The 24,358-nt window shown below is 29.0% G+C and overlaps 1 protein-coding gene across 1 annotated transcript; it reads right to left on the minus strand.

Annotated features, from left to right (window-relative positions):
* Window positions 1–73: 73 nt before the first annotated feature.
* LOC148230597 (ras-specific guanine nucleotide-releasing factor 2-like) lies at window positions 74–22,688 on the minus strand. Its single transcript, XM_088194442.1, has 32 exons — window positions 22,637–22,688; window positions 18,807–18,901; window positions 16,239–16,307; window positions 15,559–15,678; window positions 15,387–15,493; window positions 12,974–13,121; window positions 12,803–12,910; window positions 12,631–12,728; window positions 12,505–12,562; window positions 9,817–9,988; window positions 9,454–9,647; window positions 9,267–9,392; window positions 9,105–9,207; window positions 7,762–7,968; window positions 7,596–7,700; window positions 7,272–7,532; window positions 6,949–7,203; window positions 6,814–6,879; window positions 6,243–6,748; window positions 6,124–6,179; window positions 5,832–5,964; window positions 5,703–5,773; window positions 5,559–5,576; window positions 4,066–4,209; window positions 3,800–3,998; window positions 3,630–3,727; window positions 3,429–3,562; window positions 3,216–3,364; window positions 3,069–3,148; window positions 2,890–3,007; window positions 2,753–2,821; window positions 74–1,296 (listed from the first exon to the last, which is right to left on the minus strand). The coding sequence occupies exons 2-32, from the start codon at window positions 18,894–18,896 to the stop codon at window positions 1,183–1,185; spliced, it is 4,176 nt and encodes a 1,391-aa protein (XP_088050568.1). The 5' UTR covers window positions 18,897–18,901; window positions 22,637–22,688; the 3' UTR covers window positions 74–1,182.
* Window positions 22,689–24,358: the final 1,670 nt, after the last annotated feature.

Here is a 24,358-nt window from a genome sequence, read left to right on the forward strand (position 1 = left end):
TTATACTTAAAACGAAAGTATTGAAATAAAATCTGTGAATAAACATTTTGAACATATTGATTTGTTATGTAAAAATATCTATTTTAATAAAACTGTATTTGTAATATGCCGTAGTGATTGCTTAATAAGCACATATAATACTAATACTTTTTTTATAATTTATAAGGACGTAATATTGACACATTACAACTTTCTATAAATTTTATTTGTACTGAGTCACACATCAGTGAATATAAATTTTAAACCTATTCTTGATATTTATACAATAAATATTAACAATTGGTTTGTATCAATATTATACACCAAATACAGGTTGTATCAATATAATAAACCAAATATAATTTTCTTAGTTTAACACATTTTGACTTGGGCGAGTTCGATATCTAACGACATTTTAATATACACAGCGATCAATGCTCATCGAGTGGCGCCCGTATGATTAACAAGTACCCATATCATATGATAATATAAATAAAGAGATAGAAAGTGATATGATGACGCTTATATTTACAACTGGCGATCGATGGCCTACAATGTTCGATCTCACAAAAGTTTGCTTTTCCTGCCACATTCATTTCGTGCAAGATTAACATTTAGTTATCGGGTTCCTTTTGCGTGAGCCCGCTTGGTTTGAGCGAAGATGCTCGGCTTCTTCTGGGCCAACCCTCTGTGCTTAACGAAACACATAACCTAAAAATTAAGAAAATACGAACAACCTCCATATTAGTAACTGTAGGTAATTTAAACGTAAAAAACAGTCCATGCATACACATGTTTCAACATGCACATTGGGTTCAACATTGATGTAAATCACGCATGCTATTCGTGAGTCTTCCATTTCCTGAAGATTTGCAAGTGTAGGAGTCGTCGTCAATGGACGCCATTTCAAGGATTGGGGCAACAAACGATTAGACGTTCACTTTTTTTATCAAAAAACTATAAACATATTTTTTCAACAACCGTAGAAAGTTTCGTGAACATACGTACATATAGACGCAATAGAAAATACATACACTGCTTTCGTATCCAGCTTTGTAAAAAAAACTTAATAGAAAGATAATAGAAAAAAACATAGTTAAACAAAATTAAATTAAACCGAATAACAGTTATTAAAATGCATAGTATTAACGTTTATATAGAAAAAGTAACAATCAAGCATCTTTTTTTGTATATAGTTTTCGATTACATATTCTGAGGAATAGGAACTCTCGTGGCTCTGGGTTCAAGATCCAAGCTCAGTCGATATTGGGTTTCTTCGTCCAAATGCAGGGTTGGATCCAGAAGATAGCCACAAACCTGTAAGAAATATTTTCTTCATTACTGATACTGATCTTTTGTACTATATACATATGTATTCGTCTCATTATTATATTAATTTTATCTTAAATAAAAATAAAACGATTTGAGGTTGGTCTGGTATTAAGCATTCACGATGATTAATATAATGTAATAAATTCAGTGGACCAGATTTCTACTAAAAACAACCCTTTGTACGCGAAATCACCCGCCAGACAATACATTCGACCCTGCGCATATAATCATTGTTCCTTGAACTCTCTGGTTGCTAATCGTTGAAGTAGCCACCTGAACCATGCTTTCTTTTAAAGCGTGAACACATGTTGAAAGTGTGTTTAAGAAGCGGTGCAATTGGTTCGTAAACATTCTCATCTGCGATTCGCCAGAGATGTCTCAAACGATCGATATAAAATATATGCCACTTTGTCACATCGGGGTAGACCTTAGGAGACTCGTACAGACATAAGAACAAGCTAATTGTCACGAAAGACATCAGAGAATCGTTCAGAGAGCATTAGAAGAACTCAACATCATGACGATAATCCCAGATAATCTTTCCAGAATCTATTTGGCTGCAAGGTTACAACATTTCAGCTTCAGGGCTAGAAACATTTATTAATTAAAAAAAATAAAATCATATATACATAAAACCATAGCAATACTTTGTTATTGTTTTATTTTTAAGTGGTGCGATGATGTCACCCTTAACATTTAAAAATATATATATTGAATATAATTATTTTATTACAACATATGACGATATAATTGTCAGTTGTTGTATATCATCTGAGATAAGTACATTAAGAACGTGGGAGCAACCCAGTCAGATATAAAACGTCTATTAAAATTGGCTCACTAAAATAGTACTTGTGACATATATACTTTAAAAGCGCAAAAAACAAATATTCATTATTCTTTCTGACTCGTTGACTAGTGTTTTTATGTGTGTCGATCGGAGATTCCGAGGGATTAGGATCCTCTACAGCTTAAAAATACTTCTGTATTGCATTGACAACAGCAGAAAGTGGCATGTGGAAACTGCGGTGTTGCCAAATATCCACATGATCAAACTTCAAATGGTTACGAAAATATTCTAATGAGAAAGACGATGGATAAAAACAAATCTAATTCCGGTGAGAAAAATAACCTCCTCCAGGACTAAACGTATATCACCGCATACATAGCGCATATCATTTTATTTAAAATTAATTTGCGACAATAACCTTCAACAAGAACATTTACCAGTTATTCTCGACTTAAGCATCGACCATGACCGAGAAAACGGCCGCTTCTCTCTTTACGTTACCCTTAAAATCCAGAGTTCAACCCAATATTTAGATAAAATTTAATTCTACAGACACGTAACAAGGTACAACACGTATAATAATATTAAAAACTCAATAACTTTGCCTGATACAAAACATGGCCTAATATATTTGATAAAAATTTCAATTACCTTTGGAATGTGTTCAATTTTATACGGCGTCTGCTGAAAGTGTCTAATTTCTCTTATAACATGCGCGATCTATAAAATATAAAGCATTAAGTTATAGATGTCATCTAAACATATATTGATAAATCGAATATACAGACCATTCTCATTTTAGAGAAGTTCAACAGTCCTTCAGGCGTAAAGTTCGGAGTACCTTCTTCAATAAACGATAGATCGCTCAAATATAATCCAAGATAAGGAATGCATGGAGGATCACACCTGAAATATTATAAGGTCGGTAAAAATTAATATATTGTATAATACTAAATCATATTCGTACCGATGAAGTGCATCTCTAAGTGCCCTGAAGCGTCCATCTGACGAAACCAACGATTGTAACTTCTCGATGGTTTGTTTGCTCTTTAAAATATGAATTTAATTACCAATCGAGTTAAATATTTTATTAGGGTACAATTTTATCACATACCGTCTTTGAAACCTTCTCCCAAGTTTTCTTCAGTCTAAAAACTGAAGTATTCGTGAAAGCGGCGCATACTTGGAGTGTTCCATTGAAGTTATGTAAGCATCTCGATATATCGGCGACAGCTGCCCATTTTTCGATAGCGGCTACACGACCTGTTCAATATTAAATAAGAATCAATTAAATTGAAATATAATTATTAATATAAATGTGAAATACCAGCTAATGTATTCTTCCGTAAAATTTCAGAAACGACCAAAGTTGACAATTGGTTAAAGTGTCTAGTCATCGTTAGTATGTGAGGCGCTTTTTCTGCCTTATCGGCTTTCATCCATGCTTGACCCAAAAATTCCCTAAAATATATGTTGTGTTGAATATACTAATTCAAAGTATAAATAGACAATATGAAATAAGTCTTACTCGCTCCTGATTGATACAAATATTTGATGATCCAAGAAAGTCATTTGTTCGGCTATCTCAAGAGCTGATAATGTTTCTATACTTTCCTTGCTAGGGCACTGTATAAAACGTATTATTTATATAAAGTTATATTAGTAAAAGATCATTGTAAAATTAAATAATAAAATTACTATTGGAGGAGATAGTAAGGCCTTTAGATCTGGTCTTTTTTCTTCATCTCTTGCTAACAATCTCAATAAATGGGCTGCAGCTCTGTGTTCAGCTGGTAAGAGGTTAGGACTGCAGACGATGTCTTCTAAAAAGTTTGCTGTTTCTGTCCTGAGACGACTTTCAGCCCAAAAATCAGCAGAATGCTTCGACACCCAATGCCTGTTTTATTAAATATTGTTTAAAATGTATTTATTGATTAAATACCATTTTAAATATTAGTTTTTACCTTAATACATTAAGAACTCTCATTGTAGCTGCAGTAGAAGTAACAGAATCTCTAGGAGCTGCAGGTGGTCTTTTAGGCTCTCTCGGATTGCTAGAAGCTGATGTTGCGATGGCAAAAGCTGCGGCTGCTGTTGAAGTACTACTCCTAAAATACAAAAGCAAATTTGAATAAAATATGTATTTTCCTTGAATTTTTATTTTCAGTGTTATTATATGTTTTATTATTTGTTCATCGTGTATTTATTATACAATTAATATTTTTTTTTGAAATATACCAAATGTTTTTAGTATAGATGTATATTTTTAAAAATCTAAAATTTTGTCGAAAATAAGCGGTGCTAAAGTTACTCTAACGAGTCTTCATTTAAAACATAGTAATTACACTGTACAAGTTTGCACTTTGTTTATTAGAAAGATAAGATCAATTTATATGTGAATTACATTTTTGTCTTTCGACAAAGCCATCTTTATATAAATTTTTCAGAAAAATTAATTGTTTTCCACACTTTTTGATTAACTATTTAACCGTATTACTAAAATTATTAAATATAAAATTACATTTTAATTAGTTATTTAAAAAATATCCTAAAGATCAATATTAAATAAATAAATCACATTTGTATAATAATTAGATCATTACTAGCTTTAGTGCAAGGTGTATTTAATTATGTATTTTTAACGTCTAAAATATAACAATTTTACTAAAAAAAATATTATGTAAAAGAATTAAATTTTAGATAAAAGTAAGTTTATTAAGAACGTCCTTTGTATCAGAACCATGAATTTAGATTAATCTTTGACAAAATACGTTAAAGCAGTAGTCTTTAAAAACGATGAATTTTACCAGAAAAGATTTAAAACTAAAATGAATAATGTTTGACATCTTATTGGTAAAAGTCGAAGTGTAATTGTATATATAAATCAAACTTGTTTAACAGTGCTGTAATTATTTGATTAAGAATTATTACTATGTAAAGGAAGACTCATTTTTCTAAGTGCTTTCTATATATTTTATCTAAATTTGAAAAAGTTTTTTGTCAGTAAAATATTATTAAAAAAATTCTATATGCGTCTTTTCAATTTAATTTTAAAAGTATAAAAGCGTTTCACTAAATATCCAAAAAGGTAACTATAAAGGTTTTTACAAAGAAGAAAATTATAATATAAATATATTAAAAACTAGACTAAATCTAAGGTATGTATTTTTAGCGGTTTATGAATCATTGATATGTGAAAATTTATTTTTATCGTTATATTCTAATGATTTTTAATTTTCATTTGGAGATTGTGATTTTAAAAATATCAATATCACATATTTTTTTATTTTGGTAATTCACAATCTCCCCATAATACATGCTTCTAGTTTTTTTTTAGGTACTATACACAAGGGCAACTATATTTGATTCAATATCTTAAATACATGATACGTTCACGGGACTAGATTTTGTACGAATCAAGCATTTGTTAGAAATACTCTCCTAATATCTGACTTACCACAAATCATCTGCAAAGCTGTTAATGCAACAATTTAATTATGAATTTGATTCTATATTTTTCTAAGACTCATATTCGCGATAGTCACATTTCTTTTCATTCTAAACAATAATAATGATATGTCAATTATGATATTGATCTCACCTGCGATGGGATTGACGAAACGATGTGATGACTACACCAGCTCTCGGTTGACTAGCTTCTCGACGACATGTCTAAAAAAAATATATATTTTATTATAGTGTTATGATTAAGCAACTGATTGATTTTTACTTGAAGTAGATGCTGCGACAATGACGATCTATGGGATGCTGCTGAAGCTCTTCTATCAGCCGAAGCTCTTCTGTCAGCACTCCACCAACTAGCACTTCTCTCTCTTTCTGGTCTCTCGTCTCCTCGACGCTCACTACAAAATTTAACTCGTTCACTTTATTTGAACGATAATAAAAAAGGGTTTATTAAACTGTCAATGTTTCTTTGAAATTTAACACTTATACACGACAAGCACATGCGCTAATGTCACAACGATGATATTCTTTTCAATGATATTTTGTTTGGTGACTACCTTGAAGCTCTTCTAGACGGTTGTTCAGTTGAAGATCTTCTGCTTTCAGGATCAATCTGTTCATTATAAAATAATTAGAGTGTTTCAAAATTAACAATTCGATTAAATTAATAATTTACTGGATAATGTTGAGGTGATGAAGTTGGTAATAAATCAGGTTCTCGTTTCATCAAAGGGCGCGGTTTATGTTCAGGTGTATCGAAACTATCTTTTCTTGAGTATTCTTCAGATTTATACGAATCTCGCCTATATGACTCCTCCTGGCTTTCTTTTTTCACGCGATCAGGAGATTTTACATGCTCTGCTTGTTTATACGGTTGTTTTTTAGGAGTGTCTACGTCAGAATATTCTGTAGACGAATCTTCAGACGGCTTGAAGTAATCAGGTTGTTTTTGATGTTTTTCTGGATCTGCTGGACTTCCAACTAAAGTAACAGAGCTTAAATTACTCGGAGATGATGGTGATGGATTAGCTTTTAAAGTTTCTGAACTTGAAGAAGAAGCCATTATTTTTGGTATTGTTAAATGCGAACTATCTTCTTCAACCTTCTGAGTATTAGATGGTCTTCTAGATCTTGGAGGCGGAGGTGTTGGCGATAACCTCTGTTCTCGAAGTTCTTCATCGACTGTATATGTAAAAATAATTATTAAAAAAAAATTCAATTCATATGTAATAAAAATACTATCATACATTTTTTAAGACTACATCTCCAACCTCTACTAGGATATTCACGATCGCTTTGTTCTGAGCCATATCCTACAAAATAAAACGATGTAATACAATATGGATTTAAAATATAGATATTATTTTATGTGAATATTTGACCTGATACAGAACTAGCAGCGCTAGCTTTACGACTAGCTGAAGTTGGAGATGGTGCCCTCAATTCACAAGGAGGTGCTCCAGCTTCTCCTCCTTCGCCACCATCACTAGTAGCGCCTTCACCCATCGCAGCACCACCTGGATCACCTTCAGCGTAAAATACCCTTCTGAGTGCCTCAAGGACCGTTTCTCCGTCGGTGAACACTCGATACGTCAGAAGAAACGTGTTTAGAAAATCCACAGATAAGAAGCGCAAATCTGTCAATAATACACCAAAAAATTATAGTATTGTATATAAAGGTTAAGCATGAATATAGTTAAAATACCTGTAAGTCTTTCAAGCAATCGGCTTGGTGTAGCATATCTAATTTGTGGCACTTTACAAGAGTTGAGAGCTCTTGAGAATCTAATATCTACGTCGTCTGTAAATAATCTAGGATCGCTACGAACTCCAGGATGGACAGATAATGACGTTCCATCTCCACCTGCTCCACCAGAACCGACACCTGCTTCTGTCCATTGAGCGTTTTCCATACACTGAGCTATATCACTAGTCCATCCTGCTTTCTCTTGGACGCTAGCAGCAACTTTAAAATACGTTTAGATTAATATTATATATGATTATAAAGCATTTGCCATATTAATCTTACCTAAATGAACAGATAGTTGAGTGCCTTTGCTATCAAACATTATTTTGAAGTCTCTGTTTTGATAATTGTCGACGGTGGATGAGGTAGAGCAAACTGAAGAGGAATCTGTAAGCATACGGAAGTTATTTTTTTAATGTTTGAATACCAATTTCATGTTTATATTCACCGTCTTCTAGGTTGTTGGGTTCTTCTATAAGCATGGCATCTGCCAAAGGCACTCTGCCTGTTTCAGGCAGAAGGTGCAGCCGACCAGCAGCTGCCCTGGTGCCCAATATCAAGTGGTGGCTGAAGAGGAAGGCTTGGCGGGGCTGCAGGGATCTTCGTCCTCCGCGTCCTCCACCTCCGCTGCCACCACAAACTTGGCTCAAGGTGCCTGTTCAATAACAGAAATCATGAAATACAAGAAAAAATCATATATAACAATACAGTGAATTTTTATTATTGTCATTTTAATTTTATTCGTTACACCAGCGCCATTAAAAATTCACTGTACTTCAAATTCCATCACAAAGAAAAATCTAAAAAATATTCGTATGTATACACTATTTTTAACTATCAATATTGATCACATAATAATTAACGTTATAGATTTTATATATTGGGATATTCAAAGGCATGTGATTTTTTTAAACATAAAATAATAATTCTCATTATAATATATTATTATATTAATTTAATTGAAAATATATTAAATTAAATAAGAATTATTATTTTAAGATTTGCAGGATTAAATCTATCAACTTCAAAGTTAAGTTATAGGTATATGTATATTATATTTGATAAGCGAAACTAATAAACTAATAAACAAAATTTACATAAATCTATTCTACGTAAAAGATTCATGAAAAAGTAAATTCTATATTATATCGGCAATTTAACTACCGAAGTATTTAATAACAAGATTTTAAAATAATGAAATATTAATTGAAAATAATAACATGCAGCACAAACACACAACATTTATTAAAATACTATATATGTGAACGAATAATGATTTTATGGCAAGTGATGTAATAAGGTGCCTATAAATTTTTTTATAAAAAATCTTATATTTATAGACACGTATACATCATATTTAGAAGCAGTTAAAATGTTTATTATATCTATGCTACAAATTTAGAATTAAACTTTTAGATCCAAATTGATGATTTAAAGGATGTTTATGTTAAAAATATTTTAATTAAATTGCGATAATGATTATATTTTAATTTCAGCATCGTTTTGGATCAAATAAAATTATTTATAATCAAATTGATCTAAAGGTAATCGCTACTGGGTAAAATTACTGTCCAATTAGTTTGTTAATTACCTCTAATGGTGTTTTCCATGATTTTCCTATCAATAAAAACCAAATGCCTGAATATTGGTTTTTGTACTTGTATTCTTATTATTATTATTTAAATTTCTTTCTCGTTAAATGCAAGGTAAAAAATATTGTTTTTCTTTGTCGATTAAAAATCATAACGTTTACAAAAAAATTGACACAAAACGATAAATCGTGACATATACCTTGTCTTACAAAAACCTGGTTCACGTCCAGTAATATGTCACAACCTTCTATTATCATCCTTTCGACGGCTAGATTTTTTCTTAAATTTTCAGTTTCGCTAACCTAAAAAATACAAATAAAATTAAGATTCGAAAGTTTTATTTGTCATTAATAAATAATACCTCATCGTGCATCTGCCTCGATAGATCTTCCAACTGCTGCCTCGCGTGTTGTAAAGACCTTCTTTCCACATGATCGTGAGGAGTATGCGCTAATAGTTCATGGAGTGTGATAATATATCTTGGCACCTAAAGAAAAGCATATTGGTATTAATAAAATATAATTAAAAATATATTTTTTATTTTATACTTGATGCATCGGATAAGTCAGGAAAGTCTCCAAGGTCCTGCCCTGACAAGCCGGCTTCGCTTCGAGACGTTTGAGAAGCGCCGCAAATTGAGCTCCTTGCTTGCACTCGGTCAATACTTGGAGTGAGTAGTGATGACTCCTGACGTATTCTTGGTAAATGGACAGCATGGGCAACAGCATGTCGAAAAGATCACCTGCTCCGGACAATTTTTCTACTCACAGACTTAGAAGTTCTTATAAAATAAACACGCATAAGGCATGTGCCACTACGAAACAAAAAAATAAATAAAACTGCATGAATTAAATATACAGAAAGAAAATGAAAATAAATAGGTAATTAGATAAAAATAATTGATTTAATACCTAGTACAAGAGTAGGCCACGATTCCATCCTGGACGTCAAGCCTTTTAAGAATATCTGATGGAGGAATAGAACCGTTTCGCTATTTAGAAATATCGAATTGACGTCTTCGTGAGAGCAAGGCGGCTTTTTCGAGCTGGCCGCCATTTTGAAGGGTCTCAAAAAGCAAGAAACCTAAATCATATATAAAAGATTTTATATTGTATTATTAATTTACATATAAATAAATAGCACTTTAAACAATATAATATTCAATAGATAATTTGAAAAGTTCATGATCTGATTTTTTTCTTTAATATATTTTATCTAAAATCTAAATACATTCCAGTGAATTTATACCTCCCTTGAATAACGATTTCTCAAGTATATTAAATTAGTAATTTAACGCTGTGCTTAGCTCATAATTTAGCAAATTATAATTTAGCGATTACTTAAATTAAAAAATACTCTTTATATGCGAAGAGGGGGACGGCTGGACCCCAAATTATAAGCCATTAGCTTAAAGTTTTCAGCTATGGTCTTCTTTATTTTATTCAGGATATCTTAGGTCTAAAGAATGAGGGCATTTATGGTATTCAATTATTTATTTTTATTGAAATTCTAAATCTATTAAGTTGACCTTACGCTCATATGATTAGGTCATTTTATCGCCTGTTTCGTTATTTTTTTCGTATTTTTCTTTAATTTTATTTCACATATAAATCGAAAATTTTTATGTTTAGCTTTATATTATTTTGGGATGAGATTTTTCGTTTCTTTTTTAATATAAAAATAATCGTTTAAAAACCATTACAATATATTTAAAGTTTACTTTTAGTATATGACATCAAAAATATGGCATAAAAAAAGCATAGTAAATTTACTAACATCCCCTGCTTCGTCCAGGCTAGTTTAAAAATACAGTTAAAAAAGCGCTGTTTTTTTTTGGTGCATTAAAAAAACATTTCGTAGTTGCCGAAACTCTAGAAATTGCTCATATTTCCATGTTAGTATAATGCAGCTGTGGACTTTCTTAATGGCTGCTACTGAGCCCTTTTAAAATCAATATAAACTTCAATCTAAATTAGAATTTAAATAGTTCTACTCTAATAACAAAAATAGGATATACAAATTAGCCAAAAATCAGCCAAAAATTATTATTCGAAGTAAAAGAAAGAATATTTGAACGCCAAAATACATAATTAATTACATTATTATCTCACTGCAAGACAATGCTCTTGTAATTAATAAACAAATCTTTTAAACACAATGATTTTTTTTGATGGATTTAGTAATAAAATCAGTAATATCATTAATAGGAAATGATTTAATCAAGAATTGCAAATACAATCTTGTTAATTGTGGACAAACTTACACTCACATATTTATTTTATTTTTAACCGTTCCGTTGTAACCTTAAAGGCGCAAGCCCAATGCGTTACAACGGCCAAATCTGTACTAACTGAGTAAGTCAATCAGACATAATGAATAACTACAAGTAAGTATTAACCAGATTGAAAGTCTGAGAATTAGTGACTGCTATATTATTAATTATAAATTATTATGTGCTATACAATTTATAGTCAATAGATGTCACTGAGGCTAGTGCCGTTTTTTTTAAATAATAAAGCATTTTTATAAATAAAAATTTGAGTGTCGCTGCCGGGGCTCGAGCCCGCAACTTCAGAGTTACTAGTCTGAGACGTTACGGACTACGCTATTCCATCCTTATCAAAATTATACTAAAAAAATTTGGGAGATCTTTGAAATTTCTGACAGTAAAATCGATATTATTTAGTATTTTTATTAAATTATTAAGAATTTGGATTATTCAATGCAATATAATTTATAAGATGTGTTTTTTAAATTAAAATATTTTTTATTAGTATTTATTAAAATATGGTAATATTTAAACTACCTGAATTCAATATACATTCTATGAATTCAATATACATAAACTTTAATTTTATATTTATTGTTTACTATATGATATTTGAAAAGTTAAAAGTCCATATAAACAGTTACTGAATGAGTATTTTTGGCAGCAGAAAAAATTAAAAGCAAAATTTAAATTTATTTAAATATAAAAGCATATTTAATGTTTAAAATCTTAAATAAATTAAAATTTTCATTTAATTTTTTAATTAAAATAAATAGTCTCGATACGAATATTTTATCATTTACTATTCGATATTCAATTAGTTGATAATTGCAAATATTAGGAGTCTATATATATAAAACAATGTTGACAATAAAACCTCATTAACAGCAACTGAATGAGTCTTTTCGGTAGCAGGAAAAATTAAAATAACATTTTGAACTAAAGTTTCAAACATTTAGTGCTCTAATATTTTAAAAATAAAAATAAATAACCTTGATACTTTTATTAACATAAATGTTTAGATTCTTTATACATTTACAATTATTTGGAATCTCTTTAGTAAAAGACTTTGATATATTATCAATCTACAAATCAGGTAGCAAACTTTTCAAATGACCAAAGTAAAAAGATGATTTGAATGAAAACTATTTTTTTTGTAGTTATTTCTGAGGGTCATAGAATAAACCAGTTATTATTAAAAAATACCTATAAAATATCGTTATTGTGTTGTTAGCTGCATCATAAATTACTTGTTAGGTGAAATAACTTTTAGTTTTCATTCGAATCTTACTTGTATATAAGTACATATATTTATTCAATTTACACTTACCAATATTTCCATTTGTTCAACGTATTCTTCTTCAGCTTCCACCATACGAAAAACTAAGCTAAAGTCATAAAAAAATTGTTTAATATTTACTTTTTTTATGTAGTAGTCGATTTTTTTTATATTTACCTATTTCGTTTTCGCATACTTTCAGCATGCGGACTCTTAATGTATTGCTCTACAATCTGTTTCCATCGGCGGCGACAAAGCCATCCTCGGAAAAAGCTCTATAATAAAATTGACATTTAATAAAAGTATATTTATTTCATTGCATACAAATATATCTATTGCTTAATTATACCTGAACTTTCTTTATTTTTTTAAGCTCTAGTGCGTCGAGTTGCTGATTGGAAGAAGTAGTCTGAGCAGACCTGCCGCTTGGACACCATTCTCTTTTCAAGGCACATAACTACAAAAATATCGTTGTAAAGTACTCTGACTTTTTATTGTGCAGAAATATTTTTTTAATCACCTCGGCACGTAATTTGGCCACTTCTGCGGCAAGGTCCTCGCACGTTTGCGCGTACTGCGCCCTGGCGGTTCTCTCACTCTCGACGACTTGCAAGAGATGCAAGTGCCTCTGTTCGAGCTCCTCCCGTTGCAGAACAACCTTGTTGAAGCTGCAATTAAAAATAATATCGTCGCGAAAAACAAGCAAAAGAGCGAGATTGCACTGGGGAGCGTCGGCGGTAACATGATACCGGCTCCGCTTTGCAGTGATCATAAAAATATGAGCAGACGTCATCAGCGCGGCTTATAAAAAATTCTATATATTTTTATTAACCTCACGGGAGATGTGCGAACTCTGACCGACACGATGGCGAAAATGTTAGTGTGAAAAAATAGGGGAAAATCCGATCGAATACGGAATTGAACGATACTGAAATAAGCTCTATTTATTTCATTTACCAATTTTATATGTGAAAAAACGAATAATAAATGTCACTATAAAATTCGTTCTTAGCTATTGATTAGTATTCGGCAAACACAAACAGGGAGTCACCGGCAACTACGTTAACATGAACGACGTGCGAGCAACCAAAATTTTGTCAGGATGATTCGTAATACCTTGATTAACAATACATATATTTGTAATCAGTTTGCCAGGTATAAGTATTGACATTCAAAAATTTTTTGATAACTTTCAGGCTAACTAACATACATTTATCATCGATCTAAGATGTTCTAAGCATAAATTTGATACAGCATTAAATACTGTTTAATATGAAGCGAAATGTTTCACGAGCTAAAACTCAAAGTAGAAGACGCAACTATTTGAAGGGACCTATAGCAAAATATTCTTAACTAAATTTGAAAAATAATCGTTTAAAATTGTAAGTAGCTAATTTTATTAAAAGTCATGCTACAAATCTGAGACTGGTTAACATTTTAAGCACAGAGAGCAATCTATTTTATAGATGAACTTCTACTGTAGTTGTAGAACATAGTAATGAAATTATCTAAAAAAATGTGTTTTGTTCCATATTTTATATATATATATATATATATATATATATATATATATATATATATATATATATATATATATATATTGCAACGGAAAGTTTGTCTATATTTCTTAAAAAAGTAGTCAATGTAATTAAAATAAAAATATAATTAATAATTGATTACAAATCAAAAATTAATAAAAATAGTTACTGCTCGTTTAATTGCGATAATATATAAATAAGCAACTAGTTATGAACATTAAGTTGCCTTCTATTATATAAACTAACCTTCACGGTTGGTAGCCATATTATGCTATTTACCAAAAATATGCTATAAAACATAATTTCAAAGGCATGGAACATAAAGATTCTAAAAACCACATTTACAGGTGATAATATGTTGATTAAATAGTGATTTTCTTTTAATTTAAGTACGCCTTACTTTAACCGCGATTTTAAAATGTGACAAGGATAAGCATTTTAGGTTCTAAGCTAAGAAAATATGTTTTTTTCTGATTCATAAATGATATACTCTGAGATAAATTAGCTCATAAGCTAATATATAGTATGTACGATCTATTACCATTAATCCGTAATATTAGAAAAATCTAGAAAAACCTGATTTGTAATGTAATGATTATAATTATATAATAATATACTAATATCGATCTCCCAGACATGATAGAAAAAAAAGTTTTTAACGGAAACTTTGAGACAAACATAAGCTTTTAAATCAGTAAAGCAAATATCGATTTGTAATTTAAAATTATGAGTTCACATTCCTATTATTAAATTAGGATGTAGCAAAATGTATAATTTAATTTACAATATTATTATTAGTAATTAAAGTATTGTTTGGACACATCAAAAATATTTGGACTTTGGGCCCGTAATATGAACATCTTTCAGAATATAAAATATATACTATATGTATGATAATCTAAATACATATAATATTAGGAAAATATAATTTAGCCACGCAGTGAGAAAATGGTACATAAAAAAAGTAAAATTCTGTAATTAATTAGGCCATGTAACGATTTTTCTAATTGATACAATAAGTCATAGATGCCTGATAATATTAAACTTGCAATTTCCCATTTTGGAAACAGACTGGCAAAAAATTTGTTGTTTCTGTTTTCAGAAACAATCAATTTTAAAATATTTTTGGACACGTTGTATATTTAAAAAAAATATTAAGTCATTTGGCTACGTAGCGAGAAAATTTATTAACAATGTTTGAGTTATAAAAGTAGATAAGCTGTTTATGAAATTAAAAAAAAAGATCTGCTTAAGCGTTTTTGTATAGTATTATAGTAAAGTAATGATAAAAGCTAGTTGAAAATAAATTGATGTTATAAAAATATGAAAGCATTAAATTGTAATACATTTAATATTAATATTTAATTTTAATAATTATTATATATATTTTTTTACCTTGCATCTCTTATAGCATCAATCCAATGTACGCAATCTGCTTCGGTAGACGCTCTAAGCTCATATTGGCGTTGATTCTCTCTTCTATACGATATCGTAAAACAATGCTGTAAAGCAATTTTATTTAGGAAAAATCATTTAAAAAAATAATCTAATATAAAAATATATTTACAGCTAACTGTCGATCCGGATTCGATGTTCGGAGAACCAGTCTCTCGCAGTAGCTACCCTCCAACAAAACCACCCCCGACGGGCGAGTGCTGGTTTCGTTTTCGTAGTAAAACATCAAGTTCTGCGTGGATTGCATAAATTATTATTTTTTTAATCCTCGTAAAATTTTTCAGGCAAACAAAGCCTTGATTTAGCAAATTTGCGTGCAAAATTTTTAACGTCGTCGCCGCGGTACGTCAGGGAAATCCACGCCCTCGTTTCAAGTATTTGATTTTGACAATGAATGTCAAAAGACACGCGATAATTAATTTTATACGTTATAATGAAGTGAAAAAAATAATAGACGGCGAAAATTACGTCGTTTCTCATAATCGTACATAACGCAGAGGGCTGAATATATTTTTATATTTATATAATATATGTATGTACATAAATAAAAAGGATCATTGCCTAATTGAGCGGAAAAGTGACAGGCGAAGTGGAAGACAAAAGGACGTAGAGGAAGAAAAATTATATTAACGACAAAGGATCATCGTTATAAATATATTATATAAGTTGTATTACATAATTCTAATTGAATTTTATAAATTTTGAAATTTCATATAGATATTAGCTCATGTCGAAATTAGTATGCTCACTTTTATTATAAAATATGAAAAAATCGTTATTATGTAATATTACCTGATACAAAACGAACCACCGAAGTTGCCATTTGTTATTGTCTGCTGTTCTTTTATACAGATATCCCGCCTAAAACAAATATAATTGTATTCATGATGATAAAACATATTATTGAAAATATATGTACATGTATTGTTTTGATTTCATATATTAAATGCATATTAAAATCACTCAAAAATTAAATTAGCAATAATACTTTTACGGCACAGATATATCATATTTTAATTATTAACGATAGGTCTCTGCCAGTATATATTTTTTTTCGTAATTATTACTATACATTTAAGTACAATTATAATCTTAAAGGTAGACACATTTAATTGTCTCCGTTAATTTACTGTAATTATTCATATAATTTAATACTAGGAATAAAAATACACTCATTTGTGTTAACAATGTTTTTTTTTGCAAAAATAATATTTTAATAACAATTATTTAAAGTAAAATAAGGCACATGATAAATAAGATTAAATAGGTATAAATGTTATTTTACTACTCTTCATAGATAAATATTTTTTTAAACTATAAAAATGCATTTTTTGTAGTAAAAAATGTAAAAAATATAAAGATTAACAATAAGTATTTATTATAACATATTTGATTATTTTTCATACGAGTGTTTTCTCATTTATTATTTACTAGCCAGTGTGCGACTACCGAACCCTAAAACTTTTGGGTTTTAAATATTATTTTTGCTTCGTTCTAATTTTTTTAAATCTATTTTTATATTTAATGGTTGAAAATTTAAAATAAAACCATTGTGTAGCTGTGAGATTCTAGTGCATTTTTGTCTGTTTCCGTGTTACTGCGTAAATTTGCTCACAACATAATCGAATATTTAAAATTTTAAATGATAGTCAAATATGTTTCAATCTATAAAAAACTACTTAACATTTTCAATTCATTTGAAAAGAGGTTTACAATTCAGCTAAATATATATAAAAGAAAACTTTTTATTTGTTATTCAAAATTAAAAAATAATAAAATTAAATATAAGATTAGATTTAAAACTTAGCTAGTATTATTTATATTGTAATATTTGTAGGCTTTAATTTGTTTGTAATACACAACCTACTATTTTTTGAAGAAGTTTATATATTAAACTAGAGTAAATTTAGGTGAAAAAACACAGATCTTTTAACAACTATTTTTAAAAGAGGCTAGCTATTTATGACATATTAAGATAATAGAAAAGTGTTTTTTAAGTACATAATTTACTTTAAAAATAAATCAATTTATACACATTTGTGCAGATGAAATTTTATATCATTTACATAAAAAATAAAATATAATGAGATGCAAATCATACATTTTACAGTTAAAATGAAACTAGCAAATATTTGGCAAGTCTAAAAATTATTATTTTAAAATAATTATTTTATTTTAAAAAACGCTTTTAAGAAATATAAATAAATTTAGCTTAAATATGTATTTATTTGGATTTAAATTGTGTAGAATATCAGATTATAACTAAGACTAAAACATAGAAAAAGTATTTTTGCCATTTATTATACAAGAAGTTCAAATTATTTAAAAAGGAATATAGCAAAAACTTGTAAATATGAAAAAAAATATGTAGGTAAAATAAGTCATTCCTTGCATTAGCATCACCTTTAATTTGCAGTCTTTGTGTATTACAAACAAATATTTAAAGCCAAGGAATATAATATCTAAGAAAAGAAGTGTACTATATTTCTACAAAAAGAAGTTCAAATTATTCTGGAAATAACTAGTTATTTTTAAAATATTATTGAAATATTTTTTAAATTTGACGGACATATGTAAGTAGAAAGAGACAGTTCTTGCAAGAGAATTTAGCACACACTAAGTATTTTAGTATCAAAAAGTGGGATTTGTTTCAAAAAGAAGAAGTTAAAATTATTGAGAAAAAAATGGTTATTATAACGGGATACAGTAAAGCTTTTTAAATGTGAAAGAAATATGTAGATGAAAGAAGTCAGTCCAAGTTAATTTTGCAGTCTTTGTGTATTACAAACAAAAAACTTTCTACTAAGAAATATAGTAGTAAAAATAAAAAAAGTGACGCCTTCATAAAATGATAGAAAAAGTAAAGAAAAGCTATTAGTATGAGATCTACAATAAAAGGCAATAATTATTTCTATTCAAAAGCAAAATATATAAAAAGTATTTTTGCAATTGCCTAGAAACAATTAAGTAAAATCGACCCAGTACTTTCTTCTGCAAATATAAATAATGAACATATTCATAATACAAAAAGAACCCGTATAAAGATGTCTGATATACAAATTAATAGTTTGAACTGCAGAAAAGTAGATACGGGTTGTCATTGTTATGAAATATTTGGTATTTGAATCCGTTAGAAAATCTTTGAATATCTATCTAAGGCATAATTAAAAAAAACACAACTGTGTTGGGAATAGCAATGAAGAGACCAATTAAATAAAATGATGTCTTCTAATCAATAATTTCGATTCGAATAGCTTGGGTAATATCAGGAGTAAGAATATGAGCTGATGATTTTATATAAGCTGTTAGATAATAATTATTAAGTATCACTAATGAGTATTTTATATAAAAAAAAATTACCTGCGAATGATCGTATTGAGCACGATCAGCCAAATGTAGCAACTGCGCATCGTTGACGCGCACGGCGCGTTGCATTTTGGGGCTTAACATGTTAACTGTAAAATAAACAAACAATATATTATAATTATTTTAGTAATAAATTAAATGCTAATATTGTAATTATACATGTGTCTGAACGTGTGGCATATAAGAGTTCAGAATTTATGTCAGATTGGTCTATTAGTAATGACCGTGACTAAGCGGGACTCCAGGTTTTTTGGGTCAAGGCTGTGAGTGAGCCTGTAGCCTCTTTACAGAGCTACGTTGTCCTGGTTACTCCGAGATACGTATTGAACTCCATGGCCGTAGTACCAATGACCTAAATATGTAAATCAACAAGTTGCATACCCACGAGCTGCACCCACAAAGCCAGGGATTTTCAACGTTATATTCAAACGTTTGAGTAACGGTATAGTCATTTTTTATCTGATTTATTACACAATATGTATATTAAAAATGGAATTGAAACAAGTTATATAAACAGCTTTCTATATAAACAAAAAAACAGATGAATTTTAATATTTTATATAAAGTTTAAATATGAATATCTCGCAGCAAAGATATGTTAATTGACGTAAGCATGTTTTTAAGACATTTCGTTTTTTTATAATGATATTTTAAATTTTCCTCAATCATTGATAAGAAAACTGTAGTTAATTCCTAAGCTATTGCTTAATAATTATGCAGAGTTTTCTATATAATTATTAAGCACAAATTCAAAATACCATTTTTCATTAGCTTAATATATATTTTTAAAGGAAATGTATGGCATTTTTTTTAGTTAGACTTTAGTTTTTAATAATAAATTCATAAAATTAAACTCTCAGTTTTTCTTTTCTTAAAATAATTTAGATTAAAAAAAATTGAGATCAAACGTCAAAAGCATATAAACTATAAAACATATTCATCAAATTTAACTTCCATAGTGCAATTAACATGTTTTTGGATTTGCTGAAATTACATCTTCTAGTCATGTTCGTTTCAATAAAAATGCTAGTTAAAATATTCTCAAAGCTGTTAGATTTTAATATAAAATAACTAAAAATATTCATCTCAATAACTGATTTATTTAAAAAAAATAAATCAGTAATTTTTAAGTGCATTATTCAGTAATATTGTTATTATGCGGTAAATGACTTTGTCATTATCGGTCAGTAACTTTTTGACAAACGGCCAGTAAAGCTATGATATCGGATATAATGAAATAAATTATTTTTTTCATTGCACACAAACTAAAATTAATAATATTTCTCGAATATTTTTTTTATAAAAATATTTTATATTTAATTTTATTATTTTAATATCATTATGCTTAAAAGTATCTAAGCAAATCCATAAATTATTAATGACCATTTAATATAATTACTAAAAATTTACAAACTACTAAAACTAAATTTAAAGTTACAGACAATCTTAACTACTGACTGTTTAATTAAATTACAGACCAAAATTAACAAAAAAATACTATGAAGAAATATGCAATAAACATACTTATATGGATCTTTTATTATAAAAAAAAAACATTATTTTTGCGTGTATTAAACAAATTTTGCTTTATTAAAAATAAATATAGCTTAAATATAAAATAAAATAGACAAAACCTATCACGATATGTTTCATCGATTTTTATTTTTATTGCTATGGTTTGTAAGATAAGTAATTAAATAAGACAATAACTTGTACTAACAATGGTCTGCTCTTTAAAATAAATGGTCAGTAAAGGTACGATTGTAGCAAATTAATTTAACCAGCAAACAGCACCAGAATAATTTTAATATACATAATAATTTTATGTTATTAAGGTATAAAAAACCTCTTATATTTTAATTTTACAGAGATGTATAAAAAAGCATACATTCGTCCTGTTTCGGTAAAACAATCTAATCATTTAATTTAAAAATGTAACATTAAAATAAAAAAAAGATTGCCGCTTTAATTATTACTGTTAGTAAATACTATATATTATATACTGAAAAATAAAAATAAAATATTAAATTTTTCATTCAAAATAATGTAATTATATCCCCAAACTCATGAAACATATTTTTTTTTATATAAATTTAAAACAGAACTAAATGTCAAAACAAATAGCTTAATACATCCTTGCCGTAAATAATATATACGTGTAGTTATATAAGACATTTACTTTCTAACCGTTATTACTTTAGAAAGACAATTTAAATGAGCAATATATAAAATAATTGCTCCATAAAACGAATTGCTTGTGCATTACTGCAACGAATCATTTTCAGAAGAAAAAATCCAGAGACTTACATTAAAATAATGCACAGAGTATTTATTTAAATTCACACATCCCATAAAATAATTCCATGTTAAAAAAAACTTATTTTAATAGATATTACAGTTAACGTGCTTTTAAAACTAAATAATATATAAAAAAATTAAAGTTACTTTCAGGGAATAAATGTTAAATGATCATGATCGATCAGAAGCTATTTGACTAACGTCCAGTAAAGGTTAAATTAAAAATTTATTAAATGGAATAATTTATTTTAAGACAACGGAAGTATTTTCGTAAAACGGTGCCATAAATTCATGTTAAATCTAATGTGTTTTTTTAAATCATAACGTAAATTGGCTTAACACTTTGTTTGCCGAGACTTTTAATATTAATATCGAAATATTGAGGATATATTATATATAATTCACAAAATATATGTTCGGAATAATATTTTTATTTTTCCTTATAGAAAATAACATAAAGCCTATTAAAAATGTATATATTTTTTATTTTAATGCGTCGGAACAAATTTTATTTCTGAGTTAATGTATACTATTATCAGAAACGGATATGTTTTTTGCTTAGGTTTTCATCAGATCTTAAAATGAAATGGACAGACAAAAGTCTAAGCATTTATTTGATTCGACTTTTATTATAAGTATTTATATTATTAGCTAGGTAATCTGATCCAAATTCAGTTGGTTAAAAAAATCTAAACTTATTCGGACATCAAATAATGATATATAGTCGTGCATTATTAGGAATAGCTTAAACTGCACTTTATTTTATAATTGATTACTTATGATTAAGAAAATATAAATCGATTTTCTTAAATATTGTTAAAATTAGTTTTGCATAAAAATAAATAAATAGGAACAAACTAAATATTGTTATTTTAGGTATATTAAAGAAAATCTAGGTATAATTTCAAATTAAACTTAATTACAAATTTACTTTAATATATTGAATTATAGAAAAATAAAACCATTTGATTTAAAGATAACACTCACCCATTTGTGGAAATTAATCATTTTTGAATCAATCGATAGTGATAGTGTAATCTTTAAAATATGCATAATACAATGAATGTTTAATTAAGCATCGTATTTAGTAGATAGGTTGTACGAGAAACATTCAACCGTTAAAGACACGCCATACTTTTATTTATTATTTGAGTTTAAAAAATATTATTATTCAAGGACGCAAGAGACCACAACACGTTCGACTTTTTAAAATATAATGTTAATAAAAATATTTTTTTAAAGAAAATTATTTTTATATTTAGTCGACTATTCGATCTTTTTAAATTGAAGCTACGATCGTAGTCGGATCGTAGCAGCGTGCGTAGCCGCCGATCAACGTGTTGATTGGTGATGCGTGCCGGTGACCTTGAAACTTTTTCGCGCTGGCCTCACGGGAGACGGCGCGCCCCTTCACGCGGCCCGTTCACTTTTTCGCGCTTCTCTATTAAAGTTAGATCGGTATTTTGATGATTTTTTATATTTTAAGAGTTTGGTGAGTGTTTGACGTGTTTGGTCGGTTAGCGTACCGTGGGGTGTGTGCGGCGCTCGGCACGCGGCCGCGTCGTACTGAGCCCGGGCACCTGTGGCGCTAAATCGACCCGTGGCGCGCGCACACCGCCGCGCTCTGCAGGGCCGCATCGAGCCCCCGTGACGTATGATCGTAGGGCCGTGACGTGTGCACGCGTCCGGATGAGGCGCGTGATCAGTGATGAAATTTAAATAAAATATGGGCGCTATAAAAAAAACAATCAATGAAACGAAAAATCTTGAGTTGCAAAAAGTTTTGTGGCATTTATAGTACGTCGTCAAAATACAAACGTATTTAAATCGATTGCAACACAACATATCGACATATTCACAATCGGTTTTGAGGCTGTAGACGTGTGACTTTGTAGACAAATAAACGCTGCAAAATCTGGTAACAGTTATTAACATATATAAATTACCACATACATAGAGAAGTGAAGTTGAAATGGCCAGTTATGGATCTCGGAGAGTCTTTACTGGCATATCGAGTTGTATTATTGTCGCTGGGATTTTAGTGGATCAGTTGAGAATTGTCAAGATGTCTTCTCATGATACTCTCTGGATAATCCGCTGATATCTCTCATGTCGATAGTCTCCTAGCTTGCCTTTGTTTGTTTCTGCTGCTGTGACTCAGTGAGTTATCTCGGGCATTTCTTCTGCGTTTCTCACTCTGTTATGTTAGTGTTACAAGTGTTACATATTTTTATAATGCTGGTTTAAGAAAGCTTTTCGTAATCGCAGATAAGAATGTTTGTGAGACACACATAAAATGTGATCATACCTTAAAAGAGAAACGATCTAAATGATCACTCCAGCGATTAGTAAACAGAGGGTAAAATACAATATATGTGCAGGATAGAATTTATAGTTCAGCTTGTGTCCTTTCCAAACAAAGAGTAGTTTTTAGTGTATAAACAATTATATTTAATAGCTAAACTAATTATTATTAAAAAAATTGTTTGGTTACTTGATTTCTTTTCAATTGCTGTGTAAAATACTGTGTGTGGCTTAACTTTGAAAATGTATGATTTTTTCGTTTGTTCCAAATCTTTGTTAAAATACCATCTTAAGTATGGCAATTTATGCAGATGGTTTAAACTCTCACATATATATAATTTCCATAAGGAATGGGAATTTACCTATTTTTTAAAAGAAAATTTGGAGCGCCATTTCAACATGACCTTCTTATCAATTTTGAAATAAGGAAAAAATTTTGCATTCTTGACTGATTTCTAATTTCTGAATAAAATAAAAGTACAATCTTTTCAGTAAATATTCATTGGTTGTGTATGTTTTATATTATTATGATAATAAAAAACTATTTTTGAGTTTAATATACAAAAATGTTGTTGATTAAAAACTATCAAAAATGCAAATATTTTAGAAGAATTAAATTACCTTTAGTATTATCAAAATTAAATTATCTTTATAACCGTTAGCAATGCGTTACAACGTGGAAATAAATACCAATGGTTTCTATAAACAGCCCGACTGAAAGTTTGGAAATCTATGACAGCTATGTATATAGTTAAAAATAAATTATTATGTGTATTATAATTAATAATCAATAGATGTAACTTTGCAAGTGAGCCGGTTTTAAATAAATTTTATATAAAAAAATTGAGCCATAATTTGAACCCATGGCGTCTGAGTTGCCAATCTAGACCTTACAGACTACGCTATTCCGACATTATGTGCATAGCATTAAATTAACAGAAATT

This window comes from Plectrocnemia conspersa, unplaced genomic scaffold (assembly GCF_051122295.1).
Source record: "Plectrocnemia conspersa isolate PC_06_02 unplaced genomic scaffold, ASM5112229v1 ptg000010l, whole genome shotgun sequence".
Lineage (NCBI taxonomy): Eukaryota > Metazoa > Arthropoda > Insecta > Trichoptera > Polycentropodidae > Plectrocnemia > Plectrocnemia conspersa.

Coding starts and splice junctions, on each gene's coding strand:
- LOC148230597 (XM_088194442.1), bottom strand. CDS start 18,896: ATGTTAAGCCCCAAAATGCAACGCGCCGTGCGCGTCAACGATGCGCAG. Junction 6,749..6,813: donor GAGATGTAGTCTTAAAAAAT/GTATGATAGTAT, acceptor TTACATATACAG/TCGATGAAGAACTTCGAGAA. Junction 3,149..3,215: donor GGGAGAAGGTTTCAAAGACG/GTATGTGATAAA, acceptor CATATTTTAAAG/AGCAAACAAACCATCGAGAA.